At 44.3% G+C, this 16,626-nt stretch overlaps 1 protein-coding gene across 1 annotated transcript; it reads left to right on the top strand.

Annotated features, from left to right (window-relative positions):
* The first annotated feature begins 359 nt into the window (after positions 1-359).
* On the top strand, positions 360-16,366 carry LOC119187823 (uncharacterized). Its single transcript, XM_075878506.1, has 2 exons — positions 360-501; positions 578-16,366. Exon 2 carries the CDS (start codon positions 1,045-1,047, stop codon positions 1,951-1,953), a length of 909 nt encoding a protein of 302 aa, XP_075734621.1. The 5' UTR covers positions 360-501; positions 578-1,044; the 3' UTR covers positions 1,954-16,366.
* Positions 16,367-16,626: the final 260 nt, after the last annotated feature.

The raw sequence follows: 16,626 nt of genomic DNA, 5'->3' as shown, positions 1-16,626 counted from the left end.
TGGAGTGGAAATGATTGCGCAGAAGTGAAGTCGTTCCTCTGGCAAGATGGCGGCTGTATTGGTCATCTTACTAGGGTCATAATAAAGTATCATCGTTGAGCGGTTAAAAACGAAGCGTTTCCCTCGCATGCCCAACGAGTTTAATGTGTTAACTTCGTCGGGTCACATAGTGCTCCAAGTGCGTCTTACACTTTTCCTTAGTGAGCCTCTTATCGGACGCAAAGTTATTTGAAGATTCAGTCGCCCATACTCGTTTCTGTGTGTTGTTTCGTCGGGAACAACTTTCTTTTAATATAGAGCTAACGTAGAATTTACATAACATATGAAAACCACTTGATCTTAAGTGGGCAATATCAGAAAAGAGCATGTTTTCGCCATCTTGGCAGTGGCAAAAAGTGGCTTCACTTCTGCTGGCAAGGCATTGCGGGGCTTCCACTCCAGCAATTTTTCTTTAATCATCCTTGGCCTACACACAAGCAGACGCTTTCCCAGACACTCAATGTGAGTGACGTTTATTTGTTTTTATTTTAACACGAAATAAGCCAGAAATTACAAGTATTACGTTTGTTTCTTTCAGCTTTTTTTCTCGACGTGAGGTGGCGCATCGTTGCGTAAAAGCTGTCTAAACGTGTTCCAATTTTCGGACAGCATGAGCTCGGTGCGTAGACTGTCAACGTGCTGTGTTAGAATTGGAACACAGCCACTGTAGTCATGGGATCTCACTGACAAAGTGATGGTGATGATAATGCAGTGGTGGTTGACTTTTTTGCTCTCTGTGGTGTAAATTGGAACTTGAGTGCTAGCGCGGCCGGCCCGCGAGCCCACCGTTCTGAAACAGGGTAGCGCGTGCATTCTCTTCGTTTTCATTTCGTGGCAGTTGGCTCGGTAACGACGTGGACGGTCTTGGAGAACGCCATTTCTAAGGTACGTCAGAGACGTTATCGAAGATTCGGCAAGATACAACGCCTCGGCAGTGCAGAGAAGTTGGCTGGGCGAAGAAGCAAATGTTTTGAGAGCACTGCTGGCAGACTGCATTCCTTAAAAATGCCCACATCTGACGAAGCTTCTGCGCCTGTTATTTCTTACCGCCAGAAATATCGTAACCTAAAGCGCAAGTTGAAGTTTCTTCTCTACGAGAATGAGTGTTTCCAAGAGGAGCTTCGTAAGGCGCAAAGAAAGCTTCTCAAAGTGACGCGGGACAAAAGTTTTCTTCTCGACCAGATCCTTCAATACGAGTCGATCGACTCGTCTTCGAGTGACTCAGATGCGACAGTATCTAGTGACAGCGATTCCGAGCTTCGTGTTGAACCACCACCACCGCCCCCAGCAGTGAAGAAAAAGAAGCCGTCGTCGGTGACCCCTGGGGAGGGCGGAAACGTCCACCACATTCCAGTGGCTAGCGTGTCGGCAACAGCGGTGCCCAGTGCAACTCCGTCTTGTTCGATACCTATTAAGACTGAAATTATAACACCGGGGCCGCTACCGGTCGCTACTACTTCCGCTGCATTGGGTGTCCTGCCTACGCTCGCCGCGAAGTCTGCCGTTTTATTGCCTCCCGGCGCATCACTGAATCTGACGGCTGACAAGAAGAAGAAAGTAGCCAGGGCCTCCAAGCCACCGACAATGACTGCACTACCGCATCCTAATTCGAAGCCCATTTTGGTCTCGGGCGTTCCGAAAAGGGTAGTGGAAGCGGTCGATGCGCTTTCGGTGAGTCGTCTGGACGGCCACATGACTTCAGAGGAAGTCGAGAGGCATCTGGAAGCGAGGCAGGCACTGCGCGATTTGCTTCCTGAGAAGGCTCCGCTCACTGTGCCGGCTGAGCTTTTCAGCAATGAACCACCGGCCGACCTACTTGACGGCGGGCCGCCCCTGCTGGCGCCTGGTGCCTGTGTGATGACCTCCACTGACGCTGAAGGGGACGACGACGAGCTCATTACTGGAATAGCGTAGCAGTGTTGGAGCGCATAGCAATTCGGAATCGCCATATGTGTAACATCTATACTGGACCGACACTCAAGGTAGAGCTATGAAAGTCCGAATTATGCCGCTGTCCACTCTGTACAGTAAGGTATTTGCCCATTCACGGCTGATACGTATGTGGCTTCCCTGCCGTACTTCTTGAAGTCTTAACATGTTTGAGAACATTTCACTTGTGTGATTTATAGCTGTGCTCTTAATATTGAATTGAATAACACTGAATAATTTATAGCTTGTCTTTGGAAGCGTTCTGCTAGCTTTTTGTTTCAGGGCACAGTTTATTAAATAATGGATCAGCAGTAACCCACACACTACTGTCAGTGAGAGACCCGAAAAATCGAGGCTCTTGAAAACATGCGGTTCTAACTCGGATTTTCACGTTCTGCGAAATTTTTTTTTAAGGATTGCTGTACAAGAAAAAGGTGTGCATTGAGCAGTGGCACTGTCGTGCTCCACACACACGAACAGTTGCATTGGCTGGCAAAATTTACCTCACCGCACAAATCTGCACATGCTGCAGCGAAAGGAACTCTAAAATGATCTAGGACAGGGGTTATTTTGGCTTTCTTTTTACATTGGTATTGTGTGTACCTTGTGAATACACAACTGTTTTTTTAAGGGTAAGAAGGTACATGCAACTAGAATAGCTAAGCTGAGGAATATTTACCCATGGATGTGGAGAAACTGATTATTAGGTGTATTGGTCTGCAAATCTATGCTTGGTTTCCCTGAAGTGAACTTGCGATAATTTTTTACTGAACTGACTATAGTATTCTGGGCTACACAAAATGGCAACCATACACTCACCTTTGGCAGTGTGCACCTGTTGCCACCAGTTTGCACACTCCACGTCACACCATGAAGGAAGTGCACTAGCATCATTTTGCATGATTTTAAGCTTTCAGAGGATTGCATGCTGTACTGAGATTGTAAGATAGGATGTATAAAACTGTTCATTTACAACTTCTTGTGGCATAAGGTGAAGCAGTTCTTATATAGCATACAGAAAGGTGAAACATCTGGACAATGAGCATTTATAATAGGAAAGTCACAAAATTGAACTGCTATTAGCAGTTTCAGTAGCATATATCCTCTTGTAAAGCTTGTGGAAAATTGTGAGTATGAAAAGCTGGATTAGTATTGAAAAGAAAAGCGGAAGGTTGGCATCTGTGCAAGTTACTCTATGTGTCTGATGGCATTTGTTTGAATGATTAGGGAAGTCTTGGTTGCTGTGTGAATGTGCAAGAAGTAAAGCAGAACATTTTTTTCTAGCAGCTCTGCTGTCTACAATAGTTTTATGGTGGGGATGAGGACATGTTTGACAATTGCTGTAGTGTGACAGGGTCACCTTGAGCAGGTTGTTAGCAGACAGTGTTGGTGAACTTGTATCAAATGCATCATCAGCAGCAGAAACCTGACTATGCCCACTGCAGGGCAAAGGCCTCTTCCATGATCTGCCAATCAACCCGGTCTTGTGCTTTCCGTTGCCACGTTATACCTGCAAACTTTTTAATCTCATCTGCCCACCTAACTTTCTGTCTCCCCTTCGGGCATTTGCTTTCTCTGGGAATCCAGTCAGTTGCCCGTAATGACCGCGGTTCTTCTTCTTCTCCTATTCTCATTACTCTTACCCAATGCAGAGAATTGACCGAATGTTAGGTGAATTTCTTTGTGTGTGTGTGTTTCTTCGCATTACTATTTGTATATGCTAGGGATAGGTAACACAACAAATAATTACTGAGTATTATTTCTATATTTCAAAAGATAAATATTCATTTAGTATGACAATGTTTAGTATGACGATATATGCTCGATATTCTTTTAGTATGACTGATAAATTCCTCAATGGCGTAGTAAATATACCTGGACTGTAGCCCAGAGTAGAGGTGCCAAATGATAGAACAACTGATTCGGATAATTCCAGATCCTAGTTTGGAAGAGGTGGTGCTATGAATCTTCTTCTCAATGACTTATACCGGCGTCAGGATAGAAAATAATGACTGATTGTTTCCTCCTCCTTACAGAAGAGACACAGAAAAGACAACGCTTGACTTGCTCTATGCAGGTAAAAGTTGAGGGAGGTAACCCGGCAGCGAGGTTTGGTTATGGCCACTTACATTATTCTCGACCGCGACAACTCACTGTTCCAAAGAAATGATAGGCGCTTATATTCTGGAGAAGCTGTCAAGACAGGGTCTGATAAGAATTTTTTTTAAGTTAGTGTGCGGAATTGTGCAGTTGTTATGTATGTTGTCAGTGGGAAAAGCGGAATGATTGGCATCAAAAGTGCTGCCTTTGCTGAAGAATCAGCGTTTTCATTTAAAAACAAACCCTTGTGTCCTGGTACCCAAATTAAGTGGAGACACTGTAGGTGAGCAGGAACTAGTATTCTGAAAAGCTTTAGAAGAGGCATTTCACCAGATGTAGAGAGAGAAGAACACACATATAATGAGTCGGTGATGATTGCTACTACTGGATTTAAACTGGGTAACTTTTGAAGAGCTAATATTATGGCCATAAATTCAGCTATAAAAATTGGGATAAAATCTGGCAGTCGTAAAGAAAAAGACCAGTCAAGTTGAGGGCAGAATATTCCTATGCTAGTTTTTCCTCAATTTTAAATGCATCTGTTGCAATAAACGCATTCGTTGGCAGATTATTTAGATGCTATTGTTATAGTCCATTTAAAATTCCGTGAGGTAAAAATTTCAAGTGCCGAAAAAATATTGTGGTGGACAATGTCTGTGAATTTAGGTTACATGGTCAAAGGACGTACATCACGAATTTGTACATTCAGGGAATCGAGTAATGTTTGTAGAAATATGATTTTTGGCTTGCGGAATCTAGGCCAGTGCTCGGAGAAAAGTATATCGGGATTGGAAGTGAAAATTATTAGAGTATGATTAGACAGTGTTTCGTACAACTGTAAGAAAGTCTGCACCATAAGTAGGTTAAATCTGCTTAACAGGGGTGGTGTTCTAGCTTCCAGGTATAATACTGCATTCGCCACATATTTTGGAAAGCCTAAGCACAGCCGTAAAGCCTCTCGCTATAACAGGACCAGTGGCTGAAGCTGGTATGCTGGCGCACCGGAAAAACTAACACAGCCGAATTCCAATACCAGTCGTACATACATTTTGTAGACCATCAAAAGGGCTTTTCTTCCCATACCCGATCTGCGGCTGCTCAGCCTACACAATACACCCATTGTCCATGCACCTTTTGTTGTGATATATTCAATATGAGCTTGCCAGTTTAGTTGTTCGTTTTATATGACTCCGAGGTATTTTAATCATTCCACTTGCGGGATATCCTGCAGCTTGTAAGTCAGAGATATTCTCACCGATCGTTAACCGGAAAAACCAGAACAGCACACTTCTTGGCATTAAGACTTAACTGCAGTCCATCTAGCCACTTCTCGAGTTCACTTAAGCATGACTGTAAAGTTTCATAAAGGCAATGTATGTCAGCAGCCATAGCGAAAAAAGCAATGTCGTCCACATAAACATAAGCCTGCACCCCTGATCGAATAGGAATAGTGCACATCAAGATGTTGAATAATGCTGGTAAAAGTACTGATTTCTGGGGCACGCCTCGCGTCTGCTTGTGCTTGCCGGAAGAAAAGCTATCTTTAACGCAGTAAAATTCCCTTTCATTTAAAAATTCTGTCACCCGTGCTACGATATAAGAAGGCAGTCCATGGCACCGTAAACAGTTTATTAACACAGAATGTTCGACACTATCGTATGCTTTACTGACGTCTAATGTAACTAACGCAGCGTATTGTTTTTTATGCCGGGCAATGTGAACCCGACTTTCAAGGTCTACATGCGCATTTCAGATTGAATGTCCAGATCTAAAGCCAATTTGGCTGGGGCTCAACAGCTGTTGGTCATTTAAAAATGTTGTTATACGACCACGAAGGACCCTTTCAATAAGTTTCACTGCATTTGATGTTAATGCAATTGGTCTTATATTGTCGATATTATATCCAGTCCCCTGTTTTTTAAGCAGTGGTATGATTTCACAATCTTCCACTCATCAGGAGTAGTTTATTTTGCTGAACAGATCCTTGGGGAATTCCTGATATATTATTTTTAGCATTGAGTTTGTAATTCTGTCAGTCCCTGGTGCTGAGTTTGGCAACCTTAACATAGCCTGATCTAATTTGGAAATCGATACTGCTGTGTACTCAAAAATGGCTGATGTATAAACCGATGGTGGAAGGCGCGTTGTGAATCTATTTTTTAACCTTTGAGCTAATTGATTTAGTGCTTCCTGTAATTCTTGTGAAGTGTAAACCACCGAGTCCACATTTCCTGGCATTGGAATTTTCTTTGTACAACATAGGAAATTGAACAGTGCTCGATTATTTTTTTTATTTAGATAGGTAGTCTAAGTGATTCTTATCATATTCCTCTTTCGTGCGTGATACTGTACGTTTAAATGTTCCCGCAATGAATTGATAATCCTTCCAATTTTGTGGGCTCTGATTTCGTATAATATGTTTCCATGCCGCTTTTCTCCTTCTCAGTGTTCCACTATCGACTGGGTGGAGCACTCTTGGTTAACGCTGACGTAATCACAAATTCGGAAGTGTTTTTCGCCCACGTGCTGTGTGCCCGGCCCATGTCCAGTTCTTCTTGATTTCAACTATGATATCCTTAACCCCAGTTTGTTCGCTGACCCACTCTGCTCTCTTCTTGTCTTTTAATATTACACCTACAATTTCCTTTCCATCGCTCGCTGTGTCGTCCTCAATTTAAGCTGAACCCTCTTTGTAAGCCTCCATGCTTCTGCTCTGTAGGTAAGAACTGGTAAGATGCAGCTGTTGTATACCTTCCTCTTGAGGGTTAGTGTCAGATTACCATTCATAGTTTGAGAATGCTTGCCGAATGTGATCCACCCCATCCTTATTCTTCTAGTTTTTTCACTCTCATGGTTCAGCTCCGCAGTTACTACCTGTCCTAAGTACATTTCTTTACAACGTTTAGGGTCTCTCCACCTATTGCAAAGTGCTGTTTTCTGCCGAGACTGTTGCATATTACTTTAGTTTTGTGCATATTAATTTTCAGACCTACTTTTCTGCTTTCCGCATCCCCTTCAGTAATCATGAGCTGTAATTCATCCCCTGAGTTACTCATCAAGACATTCTTGTAAGAAAAATCAATGGTTACTAAGATACTCTTCATTAACTCTTATCCCTAACTCTTCCCAATATAGGGTCCTGAAAACCTCCTGTAAGCATGCGGTCAATAGCATTGGAGAGATTGTGTCTTTCTGCCTTACATTCTTCTTTATTGAGATTATGTCGCTTTCTTTATGGAAAACCATGGTGGCTATGGATCCACTGTAGGTTTCTTCCAGTATGTTTATGTAGGGTTCTTCAATGCCCTGATTCCATAGTGCCTGCATTACTGCTGATGTCTTGGCCGAGTCAGACGCCATCTCGTAATCTATGAAAGCGATGTATAGGGGTTGGTTGTATTCTGTTCATTTCTCTATTACCTGATTGATAGTATGTATATGGTCTATTGTATGGATATGGCCTGTACAAATATGGATATGGCCTGTACGAAATCCTGCTTGGTCCTTTGGTTGAATGAACTCTAATGTCGGCGCTATTTTATTAGTTATTATATTTATAGATGTTTTGTAGAGAACGGGTAGTAAGCTGATCGCCCTGTAACTTTTCAAATCCTTGACGTCTCTTTTCTTATGGGTTAAGATGATGTTGGCGTTCTTTTAAGATTCTGGTGCCCTTCCCGTCAAGAGACACTCAGTATATAACTTAGCAATTTTTCTAACATGACTTCTCCACCATCTTTCAAGAGGTTCGTGGTTACCTTATTCTCAGCAGCGGCTTTGTGTTTTTGCATTTCTTCTAGGGCTTTCCTTACTTTCCCTGTTGTTACTAGTAAGATGTCAAATTCCTCTGGACTATTATTGTTTCTCACAATATCATCCTGGTTGTTCTGGCTTCTGTACAGCTCTCTGTAGAACACCCTCTAATAGCACAGCTCGACTGGCCTCACTAGATATCGTTCTAGCGTTTATGGCAGCCAAGTTCAAATTCCAATAGTAGCCTGCCCGGACCCAGAGATTCTTAGCACCCTCCGCTATGTCCCAGGTCTGACCGCCGCCTTGGACAGTTGCTTTGCAGCCGCTGGGGACTAAGGGCCAAAGGTTAATTGCTGTATTCATGGGAGGTAGTGTCCAGGTACTGCACCAGGGTAGCCAATCCTGCTCTGGTGACTGAGTGCATTACCGGCAGCTGGTCGCCAGTGAGGCTACACCCCAGACCTCCCTTTTTTTTTACGATTCCTTCACCATGCGTTTTGAGTAAATATATAATTAGGAATAGTCCGGCATGTGCATACGAACCGAATTTTGTGATGGTATGCTAGGCTGCTGCGCTATCTCTAAGTAAAGGGTTTTGTTGCATTTTCTTAGCACTGTAGAACTGTAGATTACTACCTGACTGTATCCAATGCAACAGTGCCTAACTGGTGGTGCTTATGACCTGCTCAGTGAAGTTAGGAAAAATTTGTGTGTTGCCTTGCTTATGATGTCTCATGTATTGAATGGGTTGTGATGGATATAATCAAGATGTATTTAGTAACTTTCTCCACGTTCAGGCAACATATTGCTCATAAGTTCGAATTTTGTCCGATACTCTCTACTTCTGTTGTAAAAAAATGCTTTTCATTCATGCTGAAATTTAAGGCCAAAAGCTGAGGAGCGCAATGCCTGGCCATGCTGCCATCGCAAAAGGCACAGCAACACATGTTCATCGCAGCTGTCTCTGGGCAAAGGAACGTGGGTGAATTTTATTGGCTTTTATCAGCGGCTTTTTTTTTTCAGGCTGACTAGCATAGCAACGTTTCATGAATGCAGGGCTACCTGTGGTATTGCATTTTGAAGGTGTTTACAGTAAAGCGACCAGTTTACACCGTTGATTTTTATGATGTGAAATGTTTTAACTTTTTATGTATCATTGTAACATATCAACACAAGTATAACACCATCAATGGCCAGAGCATAGCAACAGATCGAGTGTTGGCAGGTTGGGTGAGCAGGTTGTAGCAACTTGAAACCTAATCTTTCTTTTTGGTCTTGTATTTTTTTTTCTAGTTGCCTTCATTTTGCAGAATTTTAACTACAGTGCATTGACTGATTGTTTATGATGCATTTCTGTGTGAAGTATATTACCTTGCATTTTTAATCATTCCTTAAGGGGCACCTGTTATGCACTTATATAACTTACTTCATGACCATACAATGTTCTAATTTTTATATATTGTAATACCGGGTATTCAAAATTAAGCTTTATGATTTTTTAAAATTCTGCTGTCACTTATTTGACACCTTTGGTAACGCGTAATGACGCAAAAGGCACAACGCTTTCTTGAGGCACACACCCAACAGCTGCATGAAAGCGTCGCCAGGTTTGCTGAGGATATGGTGTGCTTGTGCCACCGCGTGCACACCAACATGCTCGAGGCTGGAAAGCTAAGTCATCTCATGATGGGCATCAGGGACTAGCTGTTTGTTTGTTTTGTGCGCAATCCGCCAACAAAAGTGGACAAGCTGATCAGGGAAGCCATTGCAATAGAGAGTGGGCTGCAGAACAAGGCCGTGAGTCTGATCAACCGGCCACCGGCGCAGCTGGAGGCGCTGCCGCACTTACCGCAAATAACGAGTTTTCTCTACGCCACCTGGTTCGACAGATCGTGTGCGAGGATATTGCGAAAAAGAACGCAAGGTACACAATGCTGTCACAGGCGCTCCCGCAGCAGGAGTTGCCTCCGTCGCTGAAGTCGTTCGCCACGAACTTCGACAAGCATTAGCCTCTCCTTAACAATATTCCACACCGCCGTACCACCCGAACTCGTATACCTACACAGACTCGGTGCCTCGTCTATTGACTCCAGAAGTATCCTACCAGCCGAACGGATACACCTATGCAGACGCTTTTCGTCGGCCCACGCCCATGCTGGCGCTGCAGTACTTCGAACAGTGCTTCCTGCCACAGTGCCTCCTGTGGCAGCCTGGGCCCAGCAGCATTCTGTAAGGTGACCGTATATGCAAAAGACCGACATAATGCGCACTGCAGATCGCTGAGCACTCTGCTACAATTGTGGAGAGCCAGGGCACATTTACCATTTCTGCCCACATTGCCTAGCTGAATACCGCGGGAGTGCACCAGCCGCTACGCGCCGACAGTTTGATGAAATCCGTGCCCCCATCGACGACGACCAGGCTAGCCGGTGGGACGACCATGCTACCTTTCGGATGTGCTCACCATCTCCGTCTCGGTTTGCTTCACCAAGCTGCCGTAGTTTTGCTGACGCCTTCAGGGGCCGGTCTCCTAGCCCACGCCGGGGAAACTGAAAGCAGTGATCTCTGGCGGGAAGGTTGCAAGTTGTCGAATTGCCGAAAATTCCCCACTGCTGCCGAAACACGTGAGCGACTACGATGAAGATACCGCCAAGAAAACTGTGACTGCCGGCCTCGCTGCGACAATTGATGGCTTCGAAGTGACGGCCTTAGTCGATACTGGTGCAGACTTTTCCATCACGAGTGAAGGTTTGGCAGACGAACTCAAGAAAGTCGGGATGTAATGGACGGGTCTTTATAGCCGAATTGCTGGAGGCCAGATAATGACGCCCACGGGAAAATTTACAGGAAGACTCATGACCGAGAATGTGCCTTTTGTAGCCACGTTCCTGATCCTAACGGAGTGCTCCAAACCTCTGATACTGAAAATTGACTTCTGGAGAAAGTACGGTGCTGTGGTAATCATACGTGATGGTGTGATTACATTCGTCACTGACAAGCCTGTGACCCATGACCCAGACCAAGAACACAGGGTGTTATGTGTAGTTGACGACGACGTCTGCATGCCACCACTGTCATGTAGTCTTGTTTCAGTGTGGTGCGGTGTGCACTGTAATGAAGACGCCATAGCTGAGCGCATCACTGTGCCTGTCTTACGCCAAGGCATTGCCATCGCTCGCGGCATCGTCAGCTTAGTGGATGGGCGTGCGGAGGTGTTTCTCACCAACTTCACGAATGAGCACCGGTACATCGGTAAAGGCACTGCTCTGGCATACCTTGAGGAGCTTGACTACACTCACGACTGTCTTGTTATTCAAGGGGAAGCCACGGCCCGTTCAGCACCGCATACACTGCCAGTCAACATTGGTCCGAGTTTAACGCCAACCGAAAGATGCTGTCTTATGGAGCTGCTCAACCAGTTCAAGGACTGCTTCTCCTCGACGTCACAAATAGGTCAAACGCCTCTGACTAAACACCGCATCATTACAGAAGACACAGCAAAACCGACCCAATAGAACTCATATCGCTTCGCTCAGAAGGAATGTGAGGTAATTCAGCAGCAAGTCTAGAAGATGCTAAAGGATGCCCCAACGCGGTGGTCTAGTTGCTAAGGTACTGCGACCTGTGGGCTGCTGACCCACAGGTCAGGGTATCGAATTCCGGTTGCGGCGGCTGCATTTCCGATGGAGGCGCAATGTTGTAGGCCCGTGTGCTCAGATTTGGGTGACAAGAAATTATTGGGCACAAGAAAACCCACACTGGTTGAGGCAGCACAAGCATCAAGATCGCTGGAGTGTGAATGTGTAGTGTGGCATACTCGGGGACAAGATCATCAGACCTCACTTTTTTGAGGACAACTTGAACGGAAAGATGTACCCAGAAAAAATATTAGGTGTCGTCATTCATGACCTTGTCTGCAGTTTTTCCCTGAATGACCTGCGCCAAGTATGGTTTCAGCACAATGGAGCACTACCATATTTTTCTACCAGGGCGAAGAACTGGTTGAACAGACGTTTTCTACAACAGTGGATTGGGTGCGTAGAAGCAATGTTTTGGCTACCAAGATCTTCTAAACTTTCTCCGCTCAACCTTTTTTTTGGGGGGGGAGGGGGGCTACGTTAAAGATCGAGTGTACATAACAGAGCCCAGTGATGTTAATGACATGAAGGACAGAATAACATCTGCCTGTGCAAGTATTCCTGCAGAAATAGTGGGCCAAGTCATCGAGTCAACGCAAGAGCGGTTCATGCTTTATGTTGCTGCCGAAGGCAGGCATTTTGAACACTTTTTAGGGCCTTGGCGTCTTGAGAGGTGAAGAGTTGCGATGAGATTTGTGCACAGCCGAAATAAGTTTATGTAGCAGCAGGAAATATCTGTTAGCAAGGATAAGATTGTTTCAGTTTGTGGCGGCTGCATTCCCGATGGAGGCGGAAATGTTGTAGGCTCGTGTGCTCAGATTTGGGTGCACGTTAAAGAACCCCAGGTGGTCTAAATTTCCGGAGCCCTCCACTACGGAGTCTCTCATAATCATATAGTGGTTTTGGGACGTTAAACCCCATATATCAATCAAGATTGTTTCAGTTAATATTGGAGGAGTTGTTCTCTTCATTTCAATAAAAGTTACAGTACTCTGGCATCAACAGTCGCGCTATTCGCGTAGCCCAGGCAACGACCACGCACGCTTCTCTAGTCATTTTTTACGCATGCGGGCTGGTATACAGATTCTCTGCCGCTCCATTATCTCGGCATGGTATTTGCCACTTCGTTAGAGGCTCTGTAGTTGAGTGTTGAGACACTCCTTTCAAGTGTTCTTCAATTTCTTATTCAGACGGCCGAGAGGACAAGGCTAACTAATATCACCTATGCCTACGCTTCCACCCTCTTCACACACTTAACAGCACACACAAGAGATGCGTCACTTTAGGGAGGAGCTTTGCGCTGAGCCTCGCCTTCTTGCATGCGTAATCATGGGAAAGACAATTAAACTTTGGAGCCAGATATCTCGGAGCACAGGCGTGCTAGAAAAAATCTTCCTACTGAATTTGTGTACAAACACCACTGCCTACATTTTTTGAATATGAACATGCCAACTTACTGCAGCCAGTAAAAAGGTAATTATTAAATTTTAGTGAATTGGGCTGCTGACAGCAATAATTATCATCTGAATTTTGTCCCCTTGGCTGCTTATTCGCACAAGTGGTTCTCGCATGCCTTTGAGTACCTCATTTTTTAAAAATCGTAAATCTTAACTTTGAACACCCGGTATATCATAAACAGAAATGTGATGTTAAACAGCAAAGAGCATAGTTGCACTTTAGGTGTTGATGTACCTTGTAGATGGTTTGTGGCATCTTGAAGCCTAATGTTGTTGTGCATTTTGTTTGTACATTCACCTTTGTGTTATGTAATTTTTTGACCTGTGCATTAAAATTTTGCTTGCGACAGATTGTTATACGAAATAACTATTGCATCCACCCAACCTTCTTTTCGGGGTACCTTTTATGCAGCTACATTATGAAGTGTATGGCATGGACTGCTTTAATATTTCATGTATGAGTTGTAATTTTGTAGATGAACAGAAGTGAAATTTAGTATAGAGGACAGTCGCACTTATATGTTGATGTACCCAGTAGGTGCAGACTGATGGCATCTTGAAACTCGCTAATGTTTTAACAGCAAAGCTGTTCAAGTCAGCCGTAAAAAGTGTGTCGTTTCCAGTGAGGCCGCAGCTGCTAGAACACCTCGCTTAACCTTGCGACGTCATACCAAGTCATGCATGTGCAGTAGCGGCAACCATGACACTGCTATTGCTAAGCCTTGCCTAGCAACGGAGATGCCTGGCACAACAGAGTTGCATCATGCTTTCGCCGCTCGAGCAGATACACTGCAGCTACAGGACGCACAAGGAAAATACATTCTCCTGAAGAAAAAGCAGCACATTGTGAAGTAAGGCTTGTTGCTGTAGAAATGGCAATGGCAGTGGTGAACAGATCCAGGATAACCTAGTGGCAGCCTAGTTCGACCTAGTGGGAGCCATGAAATGCCGTAAAATTAGCCAGCTTCCTGTCTCAAGCCTTGCACAGCCGAGTGCAAACTTTCGCCCTTTTTTAATGCTCTTGCTCACATATTTTAAATTTGTTTTATGTAATTTTAACCACAGTGCATCGCTGGATTGCTCATGACAGCTTTTTGGGTGAAACAATATTGTAATGCGTTGGTAAAATTTTTCTAAAGGGGCAGGATCTTTCATGAGAGGTATGGAATGTGCCTAGTATTCTTCATCTCAGTAATATTTCTAGAATTTTTTTAATGAACTTTGTATCGATAGAGTAATTGGCAAATAAATGCTGCCACTGCTGCTCCCTTGCCTGATTTTCCCCATTTTTGTTGTTAGTGAACTTGATGCTTCATGTTGTGTCTATTCGAGAAAATACCCATCATTTTCTGCTCATCTCTGTAACTAATCCCTGTGAACTGAACAAAGAAAAACCGCCAGGGCTGTGTGAAACGCACAGCCCTCAAACACTTCAAGTAACCATGGAATGAATTCACTAAAAGAGCTTATTGCCTCACGAATTCAACACCACAAGAAGTTTAAGAATTTGTCCAGTGCGGGTGGAGTTCACCAAGATTTGTCGCATGCTACAATTGCATTCTCTCTTCTCTCGTCCCGACAAAGGCGCTGGAAGCTAAGCAGGGAGGGATGGCAGAGGCAAAAATAAAATACGCCACACGCACCTCGTGACCTTGAGCACTTTCCTCTTAATTTTTTCTTCGAATGCGCGGCTATTTCAGTGTGATCGCGCATGGACAAGTCGCGGCCTCTTACAGCAATCTCTGTACCGACCGAGTGCGCCATGTTCAAATCGGCCAATGGCTGATGGGCGTTCTACGAGTGATTTTTAAGCGTCTTCCGTGATTTTTCAGGAGAAGAGAAAGCAATTTTTAGCTACTTAATTAGTTATAGTGAATTCCAGGCCATGTTATGGGCTATAATCTTTGGCTCGCATGTTGTCAGAGGCCTCTACTACCGAGCGGCAGCGTTTTCTGACCATGCTCAAAAAGTGTTGCAGGGCCCCTTTAATACTCTTTGGGTAGCTGCTGCAAGCTCGCTTCCATGGTACCCGCTATGCCATAAATGATAACATTTATGTATACTAGGCAGATATTCTTGTTCGCCTTGTCGTGTGGCCTATACCCACTGTTGGGGATTGGCAAGACATTTGCTATCCCATCCTTTGTCATTCCACATAGAAGTGTGGTAGCCACTACACACTTGAAAAGAATTTTGTGCCTTTTTTTGCTGTGGCTGACAACGATGATGAAGAATTAATGTCTGGAGCTTTTGTAATGGGTGGTTGCTTTCGACGACTCACTAATTATGCGATTTGCATTGTGTGACACCTTGTTATTCCTTTGCTGCCCAAAGCTAGTTTGCAAAGGAGTCACAAGCACCGGCGTGGTAGATTACTGGGCGGGCACCCGGGTGCCCGGGTTCGAATCTGATTGAGTCCATGGTGTTTTTATATACTAATTTGTTTTTATTATTTCTCGCGATAGTTTATGAACACCGGGGGCGGACAACTATGGTGCGCACGATCCTTATTGTGATTTCGTAACAGCTTTCGCTGTAATAAAGCAGCACTAAAGACTGGATGAGAAGAAAAGTCGCTGATGTCTGTGTCAGTGCTGTGTCTTGTTCTCATTCCATCTTTAACACTGTTTTATTATTCGTTCACTATGCACCAACCGACCCAATCAAACACTGCTAAATCCCTGGGAATATACTTGTACTTGGCAGATCACGAAAAATTTTCCGGTGGTTGATTCGTGAGGTAATAAGCTCCCTTGATGAAGCCATTCGATGGTTACTGTGAAAAGTGTGTCAGGGCCCCTTTAGAGCTTCAACAGATGTAGGTGTGTCGCTTTAAAAAAAGGAAAATACCTGCATGACATCCTGCTGCTAGTGAGCATTGTACTTTTCATTTCAAGACAAGCTCGCAGGCTGTTTCTGTCTCTGCTCAGGATTTTTTCACACACGCTCGACATTGACATTATGTAGGAGGTTTGTGCTGCCGCATTGCTTTGTAGCTCTCACTGCCATGCTGAGAGAAAAATGTTTTTGAAAAAAGTTTGGCTTGAAAACAAAGACTGCTAACCAGATGCAATATGTCCCGGCATACTAAAAATAGATGTGCTCTTTCTGTGCTGTTCTCTTTTTCCTACGAGTCCTGCAAGTTCCAGCTATAAAAATATTTAATATTTTAGCAGGAGGTTTTGAAAAACTGTAGTAGGGACTATGTGCTGTAAATAGAAAGGCAGACGCTACTTTACCATCAGGCTGTTTGCCTTCTGTGTCTTGTTGGAATTTCCTACAATATTTACTAGAGTTAACTCTGGCAGTGCGATCATTCAGCCGCCATGGGAATAATGGGTAGTACATGGAGTTGCCTAACCTTCGTGCTTGCGGCTTCAAACACACTTGTGGCTTTGTTTATTGCTGTGCTTTGGTTTTGTTTCAAATAAAAGAACGGACTGTTGTGGACTTAGGGACCTGATTTGAATTGGTGAGCTTAAACAGTCAATGTGGTGAAATGGAACTGCTGAATGTTTGTTGAACATCTTGCGACAAAGCAGCTGCAGGGACTTTGCCGCGGTGGTCAAGTGGCTAAGGTACTCGGCTACTGACTCTCCGGTCGCGGGAACGAAGCCCAACTGTGGTGGCTGCATTTTTGATGGAGGCATAAATGCTGTAGGCCCGTGTGCTCAGATTTGGCTGCACGTTAAAGAACCCCAGGTTGTCGA

The sequence above is a fragment of the Rhipicephalus microplus genome, chromosome X, assembly GCF_043290135.1.
Source record: "Rhipicephalus microplus isolate Deutch F79 chromosome X, USDA_Rmic, whole genome shotgun sequence".
Lineage (NCBI taxonomy): Eukaryota > Metazoa > Arthropoda > Arachnida > Ixodida > Ixodidae > Rhipicephalus > Rhipicephalus microplus.
This window is presented reverse-complemented; position numbering and strand designations above follow the sequence as displayed.